The following is an 18,888-nucleotide window of genomic DNA, read 5'->3' on the forward strand; positions in this document are numbered from 1 at the left end:
ACAATTTTGGAGCGAGAAAGAATCAGAAAGTTGGCAGTATCCGATTCAAAATGTGGCCAAAATGGGACTCGTGAGGCCGTCCGCAACTACGCCGTAGTAATAAATATTGTTGTCAGATTCTGTTCCGTGCATCCACTAAAGCACAAATTCTTTTCTTCTTACTACCAATCAACAACCACGTGATCTGACTGCGTTATCAAAATCTTAGCATCATGTTCCGTCTTTAATTTATTGTCACCTTCATTCTTCACTCCCCCTTCCCCCATTTTCTTTTACTGCAATATTCGTCCTTTTTTTTTTCTTTCCCCTTTATATTTTAAATATAGCATGACCTAGACATTCAATTATTTTTTATTTATTCATATAAGTGGGTCGAAATCTGATACATCTCATGCTACTTGCAAATGAATTTCCTGGTATCAAATTTTGATAGACAACTAATTCTCACGTTTCTACATAAATTTTAGATCTAGGTGAAGATAAAATCGATTTTTTTTTTTTTTCAAACCATTATATATGCGTTGCCTCGGTGTCCATGCCATGGATCATTTTACGTGGTCTATTTAAACACTAATTTATAAGCCCGGGGAAACCAAATAGAAGGAAACAATTAATCATGAGTTAAGCAACATTTAAAGATATTATTGTTATTGGATATTGATAACTCAAAAGACTAATTTAAAGCCGCCTCCCTGCGTGCCTCATCAGATATTGCGTGCGTTACCAATGGACCTTTGGTCCAGTGGGAGAATCCTTGCACTTAAAATAATGAGTGCAAGTGTTCGAGCCTTTATAAAAGTATTTATGGGGCTTATTTATAATCCTTCCTCAATTATCACATAATTGAGTGGAGCCAGTCTATTCCTCACGAAATGTGAGTAGAGTGGACAACCCTCGAATATTTGAGAGGGTTTGAAGAATTTGGGCAGCGCTTCAGAGGAGTACATGCCACGATGAAGGTCTCAATTATAAAATCTGTGTGTAAATATTAATTGTAATACCTACAATCCTGTATAAATAATATTAAAAAATATATATATATTGCGTGCGTTCTGTGTTGTACGATGGTGGAAATTAAGTGGCAGAATTAAGTATTGTTTAATTAGCCAACCCCAGGACACTCGGTGGCAGTGAAACAGTAAAAAGCCAATGTTACTTTGTGCAGATGTTGCTGTTGCGTGTAATTAAATCATGGAATCCAACAACTGTTAAAAGTCACTCACTCTTAAGCTTAATACACTCTTAACAAAAAGTTTATTAAGAGTACCTTTTCGAAAGGTAATTTTATTTAAAGGGTGTTTTAAAATTTTAATTAATGACGCGACTCTTTAAATGAAATACCACAACTCACTTTAAAGAATACTTTAGAAGGGCTTCCAAAAGAATATAATTTTTTTTTTATAAAATATCAAATTCAAATATTTAATCTTAATTGAGTTTCAGTTTTCAGATCACACTTCACAGTAGTAAATGTAACTTTGGAGACTGCCTTTTTTCCCATAAATATCAACGAGCAGGTTTGTTTGGTCACCTTGGCCTGTCTTCAACGCAAGTAGTAGAATTATCATTGGATTCCCCACATTTATTGTTCAATAATACCCCATGTGAATCATTCATTTTGTTCTGTTCTGGGATTTATCTCTCTGCAAACTTCATTGGATGGCAAATGGTCCTTCACCGAGTCCTCATGTTGGATTTTGGCTTTTCAGTTTTCATGTCGGTGAAGGTGAGTTGTTCAAACCATATGGCGCCTTTAGAGCTTCTCTATTCTTTATCTTTATTTCCTTCTTTTGGTTGCTGCTTCATTATATTTGTTGAGAGTGGAGCTTTTTAATTCATTATAGCTGTTTATTAATTGTTTGAAGGCTGATGATCTTTCCTCTTTTTTGAGCTTGAAAGTGACTGAGTTCGAGCGAAACTAGGCTTAGCTTCATGAATATGGCTTTCCCATAGTTTAAATTTGTATTTATTACTTTGGAAAAAAAAAAAGAAAAGAAAAAGAAATTGAGCTGTAGTCTGTGGAGGGAATCTGATTCTTATTCTACTGCCTGTCATTTTATGTTAACGAGTTACATTTTTACGTATTCTTCCGACTTTATTTGTTTGATAAGTAAAGTGAAGAAAAACGAGTTGGCACAAAAGCTCTGAAGCAACTGGGTCAATTACTTTCATGTTTCCTGGTGAAAGCTGAATATTGTAATAGGTTAGATTGGGTTGATGTCCTTGTTTCTAATTCCGGAATGTAGTGATTAATCAATTTTGATGAATTTTCTTTCCCTGTCCTTCCCAGTGTGCTTCATCAATCATTTATTTAGTTTGAATTTGCTCAATTGCTTAATTTTAGGATTGATATTTTTCTACTTTTGCATCTGTACATTAGATTTGCTTACTTATATGTCATTTATGTTTTCTCATGAATTTCTTTTTCTTTTTCTTATCTGTAGAGTCAATGAATCAACGGTGCGCGATTCTCTAGCGGACGTAGTGAGTGGATTCATTCTGGAAAAGCTAAGATAGTCGCGCCTTATAAATTCAATTTGCGATGAAGACTATTTGGTTTCTTCCATTAGTCTTTCTGTATTTTGGATTATTTTCATTTGGGTATTGCAAGAGTGTTTCTGCAAGACCAGCTGTTGTTAATGTCGGTGCTCTCTTTACACTTGACTCTACCATTGGTAGAGTTGCCAAGATTGCAATTGAAGAAGCTGTGAAAGACGTCAATTCAAATTCTAGCATTCTCCATGGAACCAAACTTAACATAACAATGCAAAGTTCCAATTGCAGCGGATTTATTGGCATGGTCGAAGGTACTTCATTTTCTACTTCTTCAGTTTTGAAATTAGTTTTAGTTGGTTTGTTTCATTTGTCATGTGCAAGAATTCTGCTCTGAAAGAATATTTTGTAGTGGTAGTTAATTTTACTGATTATTGTGTTATCACAGCTTTGCGATTCATGGAGACTGATATTGTCGCCATTATAGGCCCACAGTGTTCAACAGTTGCCCATATTGTATCCTATGTTTCAAATGAACTCCAAGTTCCTCTACTGTCATTTGGGGTTACAGACCCCACTCTCTCTTCTCTTCAGTACCCCTTTTTCGTTAGGACCACACAAAGTGATTCATACCAGATGACTGCAGTAGCTGAGATGGTTAGTTATTATGGATGGAACGCTGTAAGTGTCATCTTTGTTGATAATGAATATGGACGGAATGGTGTATCTGCATTAAATGATAAACTTGCAGAGAGGCGCTGTAGGATCTCCTACAAGAGCGGGATTCCCCCAGAATCTGGAGTGAATACGGGTTACGTTATGGATCTTCTTGTTAAGGTTGCCTTGATGGAATCTCGGGTTATCGTTCTTCATGTAAGTCCGAGTTTGGGTTTCCAGGTTTTCTCAGTGGCAAAGTATCTTGGGATGATGGGTAATGGGTATGTATGGATAGCTACAGATTGGCTGGCTTATATGTTAGATTCTGCTTCACTTCCTTCTGAAACCTTAGAGTCAATGCAAGGAGTTCTTGTTTTGCGTCAGCACATACCTGAATCAGATAGAAAGAAAAATTTTCTTTCTAGATGGAAGAATCTAACTGGCGGTTCTTTGGGGATGAATTCTTATGGGCTATACGCTTATGATTCTGTTTGGCTGCTAGCTCATGCTATTGAGTCATTTTTTAACCAGGGTGGGAAGATATCATTTTCTAATGATTCTAGATTGAAAACAATGGAAGGTGGTAATCTCCACCTTGGTGCAATGAGCATTTTTGATGATGGAATGCTGTTGCTGGGCAACATACTGCAGAGTAATCTTGTTGGTTTGACAGGTCCTCTCAAGTTTAATTCAGATAGGTCACTTATTCATGCTGCATATGATATTATTAATGTTATTGGAACTGGGTTTCGAATGATTGGTTACTGGTCCAACTATTCTGGTTTGTCTAAGGAGCCTCCTGAGACACTTTATGCACAGCCATTCAATCGCTCAAGTACAATCCAGCACCTACACAGTGTTATCTGGCCTGGAGAGACCCTGTCAAAGCCCCGCGGATGGGTTTTCCCAAACAATGGGAAGCTGTTGAAAATTGGTGTACCCAATCGGGCCAGTTACAGGGAATTTGTATCGAAAGTGAGAGGTTCTGATATGTTTCAGGGTTTCTGCATAGATGTGTTTACTGCTGCAGTAAATTTGTTACCATATGCTGTCCCCTACCAATTTGTTGCCTTCGGAGATGGTCATAAAAACCCAAGCTACACACAACTAGTGGATTCAATCACCACGGGTGTGAGTACTACATTATAGGTTAAAATCTTTTGAAGTTGGGTACGTTCTGACTGCTGATTATATGATTTTTCCATCACAGGTCTTTGATGCTGTAGTTGGCGACATTACTATTGTCACAAATCGAACAAAGATTGTGGATTTTTCACAACCATATGCTGCCTCTGGACTAGTTGTTGTGGTCCCATTTAGGAAATTGAACACTGGAGCTTGGGCTTTTCTGCGGCCATTTAGCCCACTTATGTGGACAGTCACTGCTTGTTTCTTTGTTGTTGTTGGGATTGTTGTGTGGATTCTGGAACACAGGATAAATGACGAATTTAGGGGACCACCTAAAAGACAAGTTATAACCATTCTTTGGTGAGTTATTGATTATCTTGTTATATGTGATTCTTAAATGTACTAACTACCCATGTGTTTACATTTATTGTTTAGAGGTAGTTTATATAGAGTTATGCTGCTCTTGGTTGCAGAATAGCTAAAATTGTGGGTGGCAGTGAATTTGTGGTCTGACAGGTTAAGGTCATGATCCTTATGATATGTTGTGCCTTTTCAATTCATGTTTCTAATTTCCAAAATTTGACATGAAAATCTTACTGGATGTTGTTTAGAAATTTATATATAATGTGAGCACAATGTGAGAGAGCAAAAAGAAACCATTAATTTATGTTGAAATGGTTTCAAAAGCTAAGGTTGTTTCTCTGCCTGATGTGTTTGTACAATTTTGTAGCTGAATCTATCTCAGAGCACCATATTTTATAATTTTTTTTTCAGAGCAACATCACAAACTCATTGCAGATTGCCAAGATGATTCACGTTTTGTGTCTAACATCTCAGTAGTGTGGATGGTTATCTGACCAGATTTTGTTTGTTAATCCTGCAGGTTTAGTTTGTCAACTCTGTTTTTTGCACATAGTAAGTGAATTTTAGGCACTTGTTGAAACTTTTATCTTCCATGGCAAGGCATGAAGGAGCAGAGTAGATTGATTTAGTTGCCATTTTTGTTATTCTTGCAGAGGAGAACACTGTCAGCACCCTTGGCCGTCTGGTCCTAATCATATGGCTTTTTGTAGTTTTGATTATCAACTCGAGCTATACTGCAAGTTTGACTTCAATCCTCACAGTGCAGCAGCTATATTCTCCCATTAATGGAATTGAGAGTTTGAGAAAGAGTGATGACCCGATTGGTTACCAGGAGGGTTCATTTGCTGAGTATTATTTAAGTCAGGAACTCAACATATCCAAATCTAGGCTTGTTGCACTTCGCACACCTGAAGACTATGCTAAAGCACTCAAAGATGGTCCTGGTAAGGGAGGCGTTGCTGCTGTGGTTGACGAACGTCCGTATGTTGAACTTTTCCTCTCCAGCCAATGCTCATTCAGGATTGTAGGTCAAGAATTTACCAAAAGCGGCTGGGGTTTTGTGAGTATCTAATTTCTTGATTTTCACATCTTTGAAAACATGAGCATTAGCGATGCATGAATTTACTTGAAAGGAAATTGTTGCATTTCATTTTAAGCATTCCTTGCCTGTATTCATCTTTCTCTCTAGGCATTTCCACGGGACTCTCCGCTGGCTGTTGATTTGTCGAGTGCAATTCTAGAACTAGCTGAGAATGGTGATCTGCAGCGGATCCATGACAAGTGGCTGATGAAAAGTAGTTGCAGTTTAGAAAATGCTGAGCTTGAATCAGACCGACTTCACCTTAGTAGCTTCTGGGGTCTCTTCTTGATATGTGGTGTAGCTTGCTTCATTGCCCTCGTGGTATACTTTTTGCAGATTATGCAGCAGTTATGCAAATCTGCCCCCTCTGATTCTATTTCATCAGAACCGGGCAGTACACGTTCTAGGCGTCTTCAGAGATTTTTGTCATTAATGGACGGGAAGGAAGACATAACAAAGAACAAGAGCAAGAGAACGAAAGTGGAAGGACCATCATTTCACGGCGACGGGGATGAGGATTTTGGAAGGAGTTCCAAGAGAAGAGCAACAGATTTGGCAACAGGGAGCAACATCAACTGAAGTATTTAATTCAATTTTTCCATTAGGCATCCCTCTGATCCTATCATCGCATTCTCAGTCTAAACCCAGTGATTCCAAGCATGAAGCATGCGCCGGTTCATATTGATGGTATAATTTCTTCTTAATAGGCATTATATTTGCGGAAAGCAAATGTTGCCATATATATAGCAAGATTTTGTTTTATTAACACCCAATGTCAACTTATTCAGATCAAAATGTAAAGTCAAACAATCAAAGACTATCACTAAGTTAAATGTTATAATAACTGTCAACATTAGATATATTGTTGCTCTCCATTTCTTAGTTTTAATATGAGAAATCAGAACATTATAAATTTCAGAACTGTCTATTTTTTTTATACATACGTATGTAAGTACATACATACATATATATAAATTTTCTATATATGAATCGTTCTCTCATGCGAGTGCTCGCTTTTTTTTTCCCTCATATGGATACACTATTAAGTCATAATTTATGACTTAATAGAGTTAGTGTTCAATTCACTATAAAAGCATATGATTTAATAACGTGTCTGCACTTGTTTTTATTAAATTATATATACACGCAAATATACAGAGAAAGAGAGAGAAAGTTCTTAGTTGCGGGTTTCTTTTTTTTATATATAAAAAAATTACATTGGATTAATAGAGTCAATTGTAATTCATTATTAAATCGCATTATTTAATTAAGTGATTTAATAAAGTCCTTGTCCAATTAACCGTAAAGCTACATGAAAAAAAAAAGTTTTTTTTTTTAAATGTGGACATGCTATTAAATCATGTGATTTAATAAAATTAATATTTAATAATTAACTATAAAATTATTAAGTTTAATAATGTGTTCGTGTTAAAAAGAAAAAAAAAAGAAAAAGAAAATGACTGCAGCTGAGATTTTATATATATATATTAGAAGCATATCAATTTAAGATGAGAAAGAGTAAGAATTTTTTTCAAACAAAAAAAGCCTTTGATTGCGGAGATATTGTTAGACTTTTGTCATGTGCACAACAATGATGCAAAGAATCTTTTAAAGTTTTAAGCACCCTTTCCAGCCAAATCCACGTGATCGATCAAATATTCAAAAAGGTCAATTATCATGAAAACCAACAAGTTCTATATATAAAGCTTTTCGGTGGCCAATAATTAACCAATAGCAATTAATAACATACTTCACATCCATTACACTTGATTAAGACGCGTAGTAAAGTAAAACACAATCAAAGCCTCAGGCGTCCTCATTTATCAGTGAATCACTGCTGAGAATACCGGCATGTCCCGTAACCTGATCACAGATCGATGAAAAAGAATATATATATCATCAGCATGCAATTAGGTAAATGCATATGGTACAGCAAATTCATCGAAGCACAATCCATGGATGGATGATATATTTCAAAAAAAAAAAAAAAATGAAATGGGAAGAATTAACGCATCTTATTAATTAATTATCTGGACCTGATCACTTACTTGGATCACTGAAGGTAACAAGCCCAGTGCCCTTGAAATCACAGTTCCAATAATTCCTCCCATGCATCTGATAATAAGCATTCATGGCATATGAAGCATGGGCATGAAGCTTCTCAGGCTCAAAACAACCACCACTTCTATCAATTTCCCTGCAATCAACACCACCAGGTCCACAACAGAAGTCCAGCACAGATTGAAGAACCTTTTCGTCAGCATGTGGCTTGGCCACACACCAAACAGAAGGGCCTCTCGAAACTCCACTTGAGATCTTCTCAAACGTCATCTCATCATCACTACAAAATTGGCAGCTCAGATCCACTTGATAAACTTTAGAGCCATCACCATTAAAAATCCCAAAATTCCTCTCACTCACACCCCCTTCTTTCTTGTTCTCATTAAACAAAGCAAACACAAACACCTCTATATTCTCCTTTGGCCTCATGGGTGTCCCTTTGTTAGACTGTGCTCTTTCGATCAACCTGGTGTTGTAAGTCTTTGCATTCTCTGGGGTTGCTGCTGAATCACCCTTTGACGGCCACCCAGATTCAGAAACTGTGATCTTTATTGACCTATTACCAAACCCTAGACCATTAATGGCTGTCCTAACAGCATCAATTTGGGCATCCAGCATGTTAGTGTACACGTACCCTTTAGGATCATGAACTGCATATAACCCCCCACCAGAACCAGAAGAAGAAGCATTAATGCCAACGCCGGCACTACCCCCCAATAAAGCATACTCTAAATTAACAGAGCTAGGGTTATCTCTGTAAGCAAAATATGGATAAGCATTGACCATAAACGGCGCCCCAGTATCAGCCAGAAACGCTAATATCGAAGTCATTGTTGGGGTAATGTCGGGGGCAAAAGTGGAAGCCGAGGGAGGAAATGAAGAAGCAAGAACAGCCATACTATGCGGTGTTGTGACTTTGATTTTACGTTCGAGCCCGCGTGCAAGTAAAGCGGCATGCATGTTCTGCATGGCTTGGACTAAGGCTTTAGGGTTCATCCTCATCATTTGATTACCATCCGCTGTCAAGTACTCATTCCCCACCACAATGGCAACAACGGAAGTGGCAGGAAGGAAGGGCAACACACGAGTGGAAAGCCACTCGTCCGCAGAGGCCGTATCGGTGCTGATGTTGGACACGTGGTAGTTTTCAACGGCGACGATTAGATCAATGCCCGTGTTGGCAAAAGCCTCCAGGATTTCAGGGTTGGTGTCATAGATTTTAACCTTGTCGATGATTGTTGATTGGAGGAGTTGGGCTACTTTTTTCGGAGACGGCAGGTTGTTGCCGAGAGTGCCGTAGTTTATACCGACTCCGGCGACGTTTTGAGATGGGCTTAGTATTAGAAGGAGGAAGAGGAAGAGCAGCAGTACCGGTAGCTGGGGGGTAAAACATAGCTGCAGAGGAGGAGGAGGAACCATTGTGTTTGTGTTTGTATTTGTTTCAACTCAACTCAACGAACAAAATCAATGAATAATGAAATTGGAAGAGTGGGCAGGATCAAAAAAATTCAAAGATTACAGACCAAAAGGTCACTAGTGGACCATGTAATATTAGTAGCTAGCTAGCTAGCTAGATGTCTAAAAAGTAATGATTCTAATGACCAACCTTTTTTCCCCCATTTTTCGTTGGGTTGGGGATCCATCCAATAACGCGTTTCAAGATTATAGCAGCGTTTAGTTCTCCTAAGCAGGTTTAATAAGCGTTTGCAACTTGTAAATTTACGTTCTTTTTCTTGTCTTGATGCCAGGGACTAGACAGAGACTTGGCAAACCCTAGATCAGCTTGACAATTTCGCACATATCAAATCCCGCATTCTTGTTCCCACGGAGGGAGCCACAGCACAGGTAAATCCCCTTTTAGTGATTGTCCAGACGAGCTGCTATCGGTCAATAATGGTAATCAAAAGCCAGTTGGAAAAAACAGACACTAATATTAATGTTGCAATTGATATTGAGAGAAAGTCGTATGCGACTGTGTCTCTCATCACCTCACCGGTCAGTCTCCTTAGCACGCTAAAGTAGTAGTAAGAAAGTTCACTAAAACTTCGTCATGTGGCACAGAGGGGTGGAACTATAAATAGATCCTGCGGCGAGTTTATTTTTTAAAAAGTTAAATGAGTCCAACACCTGGCCGATTATTAGTAGATTGTCTCACCACATTATCATGCTGATGATATGGCGTGACAATTTTATAGGAAAAAAGTTTGCGTTTCTTTTCCATTCATTTTTTTTTTTTTATACACGTATATCTTAATTAGTCAATAATATGCATACTTATGTAGTAAGCATTAAATAGATGAGGAGATAAGTAGAAAAAGGCCTTCTCATTCCACACAAGTTTTTCTTGTGAATTCTATATTTTATTTAGAGGTATATTTAAACACTACAAACGTAAACTTTATACAAAATTAATATGGTCTAACTAACATGATTGATTGATTAATATTTTATTTTATTTATTTTGTAGTTGGCAGTTTGTAGAAAAACCACAAATAAATAACTATTTTAAAAGTTTAGATAAATCAATTTAAATGTTCAGCGATAGCGGACATCATGATTAAAGTTAATTTGAAAGTAGTCTTACTAGTGTTGCCAAATTAACTGAAAAGATTAATTTTACTCTCTTTCTTTTTAACAAAACCAAAAATTTTAATAACCTGTCCTCTTTTTCCCTTATCTTCTGATAAAAATGAGGGTACATTGAGATCTTCAAAAATAAAAAAATAAAAAAAAAAATTTGAAAATAGTCTGGTAATCCAAAATATACCTTCATATAAATTTGAAAATCTCTAGGTCCGGGTCCTAGTCGATCAAATGTACATTTGAAATATTAGAAATTGTGATACATAACGTGCATTTATGTACAGAACAACAGACTGAAGATGGATGTATTCACATTTGATCATTTGTTACATATTTGTGAAAGACTTCCTCCCCTTTGCAGTACGTAAAAATCACATTATAAACCTCAATCAGAAGTTTCGGGAACCGGCAAGAAAAGTAGTTGTAGAACCCTTCAGGATGTGACCCTAACAATTCTTGGATGTCTTGAGGAAGTTCCCTGAAATGATTTGACTTGTTTCTTATAACTCGCAATAGGTCACGAACATTATCATATTTGTAACGCCTGTAGCGCCCTATGTTCTCAATGAATTTAGTTTCCATCTTTTCATCCCATTTCCCATTCAAAGCCACTAGTGCAATACCTTCTAATGCTCTCAAGAGTTTTGAATCACTCTCTCTGTCTTCCAATTCAACTCGGTCACTAACATCTCGAAGAAATGAGAGTCTTGTATCAGCAGTCCAGAAAAATGGATGATTCAAGACGTTCTGTGCCTTCGGCCTAGAAAATATGTAGCCAAATTATTAACCACAAACAAACACAACTGACACATTATACTAATGGCAATAAATTGAATAAGAATAATGGATCAGTGGGAATACATGCCCCAGTCCATTATCAATGATTCAAGATAAAAAAAGGTTAAAGTACCATATAAAGCTTCATAATAACAATGTCATCTTACCTCAAATCTGGGTTAGGATCCAAAAGACGTGTGAAAAGATCCACTGCTTCTGGTATATGCTCCACCAAGAACAGGTCTTTCCGGTCTTTCACAATATTAGCATCACGCTCAAAACTCTCTCCATAAGGATGTTTACCACCAGTGATACAAAAAAAGAGAATACAGCCTAAACTGAACAAATCTATTGCACGTGTTTGACGTCCCTGTAAGAGCTGCTCAGGTGCTTGCCAACCTGAACTCCCATAACCTACAGTAAAAAACAAAACACCAAACTGAAAAACACACTCACAAATAACAAGCTTCAATAAAATGCTTACCAAATATACTAACTGAAGATCCATACCAGTAGCATTCTGGGTTAAGCAAGACATGTCACCTTGCAGGCGCTTACTGATACCCATATCTGACAGCTTTGCACAAAAACTTTTATCCTTGCTTATTAAGACATTTTGAGGCTTCAAGTCCCGATGTATTAATCCAATCTCATGTAAATGAGACAGCCCAGAGACTATATCTCTGCAGAGATTAGAACCGTGCCAAATAATAATAAGTTTTTTTTGTGTAAAAAATTCAAACGTAATGAGGTCAATGTCTACAGTTCATAAACTAGTCTAAGAACTCAAAAGAAGAGACCTAGAGAAGAACCTTACACCAACTCAAAAGAAGAGAACTAAAGAAGAGACGAAGAGACTTAAACTTACCTTGTCACTTTCAACAACTGCGCTGAAGGATGCCCATTTGCCTTCCACAGTTCAATATCTTTAGTGTTTTCCATCACCGGAAGCAATCGAATTCTAACCTCATTTAACAAATTGGAATCTTGCTCTTTTGCATTTAATTGCTCTTCAAAAGATCCAGATAATACATAGATCAAGTCATTTAAACTACAAGTACAACGCTCCAAAGACAGATAAACAAAATCTTGATCAGATTCCACCCCATACCATCGCACAATATTTGGATGCTGATCAGAAGCAATTAGATTCTGAATCTCTTTCAAGGCCACATCATGATGAGTCTTTACAAGGCGTTTAACGGCTACTGAACGACCTTCATAATTCCCCTCCAGCACAACAGTACCATTGCTCCCTTTAGCAATTTCTTTATTAAAAACAACTAACTTACCAATTCTACGCCCATCAACACGATCATCAATAAGATCAGTAAATGTTAGCAGAAACTTCTCTCCATTTCCTGTAATGTGTGAAAGTCCATCGGTTTCACCAACCTTACTCTCATTTGGGATTATGTTCTGCATTTTCTCGCTGTTGGTAGTATTTCTATTGTACCCCGGTCTCCGTGACTTCTTCTTCTTGGGGATTCCTGTTTTCGTAATATGTTCCTCATTCTGCTTTTTCGACTTGACTTGTTTTGAATGGTAAAAGAGAAAGCCAATGATGGGACAAAGGGCAATAAATAAAACAATAAAAGATTGTATATATGATCTAAATCCTTCAACAAATGCATGTTTCTTATTTATTTCACTAACACTCCCACCAGGCATTCCCAGGGTCCAAGGGATTTCAGTCTCAGTTGAGGGCAAAGCAAGCGGAGGTCTATCCACCTTGTCAGGAAGGAACAGAGGCGAGTTTCTGTCAACTGGCCCTAACAGAGAATTCTGACTGGAACCAGGCAAAGAAATCCATCCAGCTACCTTACCAATTACAGAAAGAAACTCCGGCAAACTATTATCACGAAGCCGGTAGACAGAAGCCGTCATCTGAGTATGACATGGCAAATGTGATTCAACATCGCCAATCAAGTCCATTCCGAGCTCACTTCCTGAATTAAAATGATAGCCACTGAAAGACTTTCCCACCTCTTGACATCGAAATTCAGCCTTAAAATCTGCATATGCCACATTCCATAGAACTTCCCCAGAATCTTGAGAAGTAGACTGTAACACATAATCTGTCCTCATTATGTAAACCAGTTGTCGAATTCTCTTCAAGTTCCCTACACCAGACTCCACCAATTCTTCGTACCCGTCCACCGGTACAACATGCTTGTTTTCATCACTTTGAAACCCTGGTGTAGAAGCTGAAAAATCCAGCACATAATTGTCAACTACTCTACCTGACTTCACATCAACAAGGAATACAGAAGTTTTCATAGCTCCTAATGTCACTCCACCATCCTTCGATATATACGGCATCCTTCTAATATACTCTTCAGCACTTGAAGAAAGTTTTTTCTAAAATTCCAAAGATAAAAAAGTTACAAAGTATGAGAGGAAAACATTTATCACTGAATCAGGCCACAAACCCAATTTTTCATCATAATAACAATAACACTATACTCATCAAGTATCTCAACTGATGTGGCATCTATCAATAACTATTGTTGTCAGTGTAATATAAACTTTTGTATCCTCCTGATAAGGGCCATGTCAGTTGCAATACAAAATTGTGTAATCTAACTATACATGTATAGTGTTATTGTCCTTATTCATAAGAAAAAACCAAATATAATTAAAGATTTGAAAAGAGAAATAAAATTAGTTTACCATTTTACCAAAGCGCTTACTATGAAAATAGAGTTCCCAGTCTTCATCAACATCAAGATAAAATTCAGAGGCATTACTATTGAAAGAAGCCTGATACGATGAGTAAATTGGCCGGCCCGTCCCAAACGACCATCGAATTTTCCCCAGTTTAGTGTCAACTAAATGAATTGTTCCATCTAAAGCAGCAACTAGAGCTACATCCGGTTCGCTGAATCCAAAACATTCAAAAAAAAAAAAAAAATTTATTTATCAATCAGTTCAAGTGCGAAAAAATTTAAAAAAAAAATTGACTTTTTTTTTAATCATTAGTTAAAAAGTTAATCAAAATGAAAATTGGATAACTTACGGGGGCAGCGGTGGTGGTAAAAGAGAGTTGTAGATTTCGGAGACATAGCGATTAGGCGGGGTCGCCGACAGCTCGGAAGAGGAGACGCTCTGTATTATCGCCGTTGATAAGAGAAGAAATACAAGGGCGCGTCTCATCTCGCAGATCGGCCGATAAATTCTGTAATTACGAGAGTTGAATTTGGGAGATTTTCGATTCTAATTTCTAAACGCGGGAGTCAAGGGTTGCGCTACAGCGTCGTTCACCGTTGCTTTCTTCAGTCGTAACGCCGTGTTTGGCTGGTTGTACATATCTTTTTTTTCTCTTTTTCCTTTATACGGTGTAAATTGCTTTTAAAAAAGGAAAAACGTTATCAATTATAATAAAGAATTAAGAAAGGAATTCTTTCAAACAGTATTATCAAAAAAATTATTTGCTCTCACAATCGTGTTGATATGACTCACAAAATCATAGAAATAAATAACCAAATTTAATTTCTGAATTTATGGTATCACGGGGCAGCTTTTGTGTTTTTTTTTTATACTGATCTATTACAATCTTGATATTTACAATCAAAAGTTCGTCAGGATTTGTCATGAGTAATTCTATTACAACACGGTCTAAATATCAATCCTCACTAAATTAGAAAGAGATTTGCCCTCATTATTTATATTGGAGGAAAATCGATCATATCCAAATGTAGACAAATCCATTAATATGATATTATTGAAATGGTCCTGAAGTTCAGTGACGCAAATAGATAGATAATCATCACTGCATCCACATAAAAATGCATTTGGTTGAGGAGAAATATGACTTTGGGATAATTTAGTGGTATTTTGTCATACAATCATACTATCAATAGATTAGCAGGATTATTAATGGGTATTACTTTAAGGGGGAAACCTTAGGTGCAACTGTAGTACTGTGCTATAGTTGCATCCAACCGTTGGATGCCAGTGGACCCCATCAATTTAAGTGCATCCAACGGCTGGATGCAACTGTGGCATGGTGTCACAATTGCACCGTAGCCTGATCCTACTTTAAGACCAACTGTTTTATAATATTGAGGTGGAGTGATAGACTCACATAAATTTTTTTCTTCTTAGTTGATGGATAAATTATTGAGAATTAAATTTTTTATTTATAATTATTTGATATTTTTTAATTATTGAAGTAATTAAATAATAATAATAATTTTTATAGATTTTAATACAACCTCCTGTTTGGTATGAACAAAATAAGGTCAGGATATCTTATCTTTGAGACTTTGACACATACTTTTGTAAGATTACAAAAAGTTTTTATCCCGGAGGACTTGGGGTAATCTATATAATAAGCCTAAAATAATTTCAAATAAATTGTAGGTTAATCAAAATACATTAATAATTTCATTATTAAAAAGATAGTGCGTCCCAAAGCTCTCCGCAGAACACGGGCGTGGCTGGTCCTACCACGACCATTTGGTGTGAAGTAGGTAAGAATAGAAGAGTCTATACAGTAGTTCTGTTTTCTCATTCTCAATGTTACGTGTCTCTAACAAAGACCAATTGATTCTGCAAGATCATCGGCTTGACATATAATTTGATAAATTGTCTGTTCAACTCACTCAGTTGTCATTAATATAAAAGCATTTTGTGACAAAGGCTGCGAAAAACCTATGTAATTAATTAGCCAACCAATTAAGAAAGAATTTAAGCTTCATAAACTTTGCACTCCTCATCAGCAGGGTTTGTCTGGCAGAAATCCTCCAATGGGTCTCCGCTTCCGCCTGCAGCCACGCCTGGCCACTTGGTTGCAACCAAATGCGCCAAATCGACAACCCTTTGGCTGCAAAATGACATTTAAATAGTCGTTAACTTAATACACAGTTACAATTAATTCATGTTTAAACAGCTCATCTTACAAGATGAACGTTACAATGTGCCTAACTTAACAATGCTCAAAAGTGAGAGGCTCTGTGCGCTGTGTCACTAAACTAGGGTAACATTTAGGCTCTTCAATGAGATAGAATTCTCACCTGTATCCCCATTCATTGTCGTACCAGGCAACAACCTTGACCATATCATCACCCATGACCATGGTCAATGAAGAGTCAATGGTGGAGGAAACATCAGAGCATCGGAAGTCCACCGACACCAGTGGAACATCGCAGACGGCCAATATGCCCTTCAGTGGCCCCTCAGCAGCCTTTCTGAAGGCTGCATTAACATCTTCTGCTGTAATACCCTTTTTCTCAACGTTCACAACAAGGTCAACGACTGAAACATTTGGTGTTGGCACACGGAGCGCAATGCCGTTGAGCTTGCCTTTGAGCTGTGGCAGCACAAGAGAAACAGCCTTGGCGGCACCTGTGCTCGTTGGGACAATGTTCAACGCTGCAGCTCTCGCTCTCCTCAAGTCCCTGTGTGAAGCATCCAAGAGCCTCTGGAAACAAGAAACAATTCTTCAGCTTCGTCCTCATTTCCAGTAACATGTTATTAGAATCAATTGGCAGACCTCATAACATGATCTGTAAGTAACAATTTGATTTTCGGCGCACGCTCTAATAGTGAAGTAGACATTTTAGTATGTCTGATTACCTGGTCTCCAGTGTAGGAGTGAGTAGTTGTAATCGCTCCCTTGACAATCCCTGCAAAGTAGTTTGTTGTTGTCAAAAAAACTCAATTCACTGAGTGATCGTTCAGGAGGTCGGATTGCTTACCCAATTCTTCATCCATGACCTTCACAAAAGGAGCCAAACAGTTTGTGGTGCAAGAAGCATTGCTGCGGACGCCAAATTGGTTAACAAGCTTATGAAACGGAAAAGAGTTGCCATTTTAATTAACATGCACGAATACACTGACCTCACAATGTTTGCAACCTCGTGATCGTAATCCTTCTCGTTAACTCCAACGACATAGGTTGGAATGTCTGCACCTTTTGCTGGAGCAGTGATAATAACTTTCTTGGCACCAGCTTGGATGTGCTTTCCAGCACCAGGGCCGTCCACAAAAACTCCTGTTCCCTGAAGAACATGAAGTAAACGGATCAATTACCCTAAATGGAGTATTATTAACTTGGTTAGATGGGTACTTGTTGCTGTTAGTGTCTGTCAGCTTAGAATAACTTTTGTACTCAGGCACAAACATCCAAAAAATTAGTATTTACTCTGTGTGTGTGTCAATTGACAACCGTGACAGGTGTTTTTTTTTATAATTAACATCTGGTGCTGAAAAATATTGCGATATACGCAAGTAGCTACCTCAATAACGATGTCAATTCCGAGCTCAGCCCAAGGGAGCTGGAGAGGGTCCCTGTTAGAGACAACCTTGATGAGCTTACCATCGACAGAGATGGTCTCGTTGTCCACTATTTTCACGTCTGCTTTAAAAGTTCCAAGCAATGAGTCATATTTTAGAAGGTGTGAAGCCTGTAGTCAATTAGTCATTTTGCAGATCATTAATCAATCAATGTAATCAAAGTTTCCAGCTAAGTTACTGAGCTTCAGATATAGCAATTCAAAAAATAATAGGTTCACTCACATTCTTGACACCACCACTGTCATTGACAACAACAACATCAAGGGGTGAGTCTTTCCTGCCGTGCCAGCATCGGAGGAAGTTCCTGCCAATACGTCCAAATCCATTAATTGCCACCTTCAATTTGGCCACGGTTTCTTTCTTTACAGGAACTGATCCTGCTGCAACCTATTTTGAACAATTAAATTCCAACATAACATATATATAAGTTCCATTTATCTAAGAGTACAGTACTCTCAACCATAGATGAATTTATTATTCTAGCTTGAACAATACACTATTCAAACATAAAGAAACTATCTCACCAGACAGTCATCTGATCACAATACTAATAAATTTCTAGTAATATAGGAAACCCACCAAATTTGGCTGGAAAAAATAATAATAATAATTCTTAACTTTATATGCAAAGATGCATAGCCTAAGCCTTCCACATACATCATCTTTTCAGAGAGTAAAAGTAAAGAACCTTAGGAGTAAGTTGAGCAGTCACAGCATCAAAGAAGGATGCATCTCTAGCACCAGTGGCGTATGTCGCGCCTGCATTTGCTCGAAGGCCAGCGAATTCAGCCACATCCAGCCTCTACAGAACCAATAAGAAATTATTATGAAACAACTCTAAAATGTTAGTAATACCGTAGCTCAAATGCATGAGCAGGTAAAAGAGAGACCTTGGTGGAGCATTGAGTGGGAAAAGAGTGAGTAGTCTTGGATGGAATCCTAGTGATGGCCGGGATTCTTGAGGGAGCAAGAGCTGAGTGACTGGCCATGGCCTGTGGCTTAGTTGCTGATTTGCTGCAACTTCTAAAGCTGAGAGACTAAGTTCTCCTAGCTATTTATGCGGTTAAATTCAGTTATTAAGTTGATGATATTCATCATTCATGCTTCTCTCGTCAAAATTTTATTTATTTAAATTATGGTTGCAAGTGAATTAAACAAATGTGTGGTCAGTGATGGACATAGACTATTACGCATGAGATAAGATTATGTTTTTGAGTTAGCCAACTTTTTAATCTGAACCACAGATATTTCAACCCCCAACTCTTTCCTATCATGTCCTTCAATGTTTTGTAATCACCGTGAATATGATTGCCACAACTGGAATGCAGAATCAGCCAAACGTAACATACATTGGCAAACATATAGAAACGATAGGCCCACATGCAATTGCTAGAGTGAGTTAGATTTTTTAGTGATGCTTCTCTGGCTAGAATGTGATCGAATTG

General features: G+C 37.6%; 4 protein-coding genes across 7 annotated transcripts; 1 reads left to right on the forward strand and 3 right to left on the reverse strand.

Moving 5' to 3' along the window:
• Positions 1–1,444: 1,444 nt before the first annotated feature.
• On the forward strand, positions 1,445–6,582 carry LOC102625433 (glutamate receptor 3.3). 2 transcript variants are annotated; one of them, XM_006473763.4, is made up of 7 exons: positions 1,445–1,726; positions 2,445–2,807; positions 2,942–4,281; positions 4,361–4,638; positions 5,162–5,193; positions 5,295–5,701; positions 5,831–6,582. In XM_006473763.4, exons 2-7 carry the CDS (start codon positions 2,543–2,545, stop codon positions 6,299–6,301), a joined length of 2,793 nt encoding a protein of 930 aa, XP_006473826.2. In that variant the 5' UTR covers positions 1,445–1,726; positions 2,445–2,542; the 3' UTR covers positions 6,302–6,582. The 2 variants fall into 2 exon arrangements, with proteins under 2 accessions (XP_006473826.2, XP_006473827.2); XM_006473764.4 differs by lacking the exon at positions 1,445–1,726 and adding an exon at positions 1,804–2,203.
• Positions 6,583–7,394: 812 nt separating this feature from the next.
• LOC102625895 (glucan endo-1,3-beta-D-glucosidase-like) lies at positions 7,395–9,563 on the reverse strand. Its single transcript, XM_006473765.4, has 2 exons — positions 7,771–9,563; positions 7,395–7,585 (listed from the first exon to the last, which is right to left on the reverse strand). The coding sequence occupies exons 1-2, from the start codon at positions 9,200–9,202 to the stop codon at positions 7,554–7,556; spliced, it is 1,464 nt and encodes a 487-aa protein (XP_006473828.2). The 5' UTR covers positions 9,203–9,563; the 3' UTR covers positions 7,395–7,553.
• Positions 9,564–10,535: 972 nt separating this feature from the next.
• LOC102626183 (serine/threonine-protein kinase/endoribonuclease IRE1b) lies at positions 10,536–14,538 on the reverse strand. 3 transcript variants are annotated; one of them, XM_052440463.1, is made up of 6 exons: positions 14,163–14,538; positions 13,837–14,024; positions 12,012–13,350; positions 11,654–11,826; positions 11,311–11,557; positions 10,536–11,126 (listed from the first exon to the last, which is right to left on the reverse strand). In XM_052440463.1, the coding sequence occupies exons 1-6, from the start codon at positions 14,297–14,299 to the stop codon at positions 10,676–10,678; spliced, it is 2,535 nt and encodes an 844-aa protein (XP_052296423.1). In that variant the 5' UTR covers positions 14,300–14,538; the 3' UTR covers positions 10,536–10,675. The 3 variants fall into 3 exon arrangements, with proteins under 3 accessions (XP_052296423.1, XP_006473829.1, XP_024952198.1); XM_006473766.4 differs by having other exon boundaries at positions 12,012–13,504; positions 13,817–14,024; positions 14,163–14,537; XM_025096430.2 differs by having other exon boundaries at positions 12,012–13,504; positions 14,163–14,312.
• Positions 14,539–15,691: 1,153 nt separating this feature from the next.
• On the reverse strand, positions 15,692–18,604 carry LOC102626680 (glyceraldehyde-3-phosphate dehydrogenase GAPB, chloroplastic). The gene is made up of 9 exons (XM_006473768.4): positions 18,334–18,604; positions 18,132–18,245; positions 17,666–17,830; positions 17,386–17,553; positions 16,988–17,148; positions 16,846–16,907; positions 16,724–16,773; positions 16,162–16,568; positions 15,692–15,971 (listed from the first exon to the last, which is right to left on the reverse strand). The coding sequence occupies exons 1-9, from the start codon at positions 18,430–18,432 to the stop codon at positions 15,836–15,838; spliced, it is 1,362 nt and encodes a 453-aa protein (XP_006473831.2). The 5' UTR covers positions 18,433–18,604; the 3' UTR covers positions 15,692–15,835.
• Positions 18,605–18,888: the final 284 nt, after the last annotated feature.

This window comes from Citrus sinensis, chromosome 5 (assembly GCF_022201045.2).
Source record: "Citrus sinensis cultivar Valencia sweet orange chromosome 5, DVS_A1.0, whole genome shotgun sequence".
NCBI classification, from domain to species: domain Eukaryota; kingdom Viridiplantae; phylum Streptophyta; class Magnoliopsida; order Sapindales; family Rutaceae; genus Citrus; species Citrus sinensis.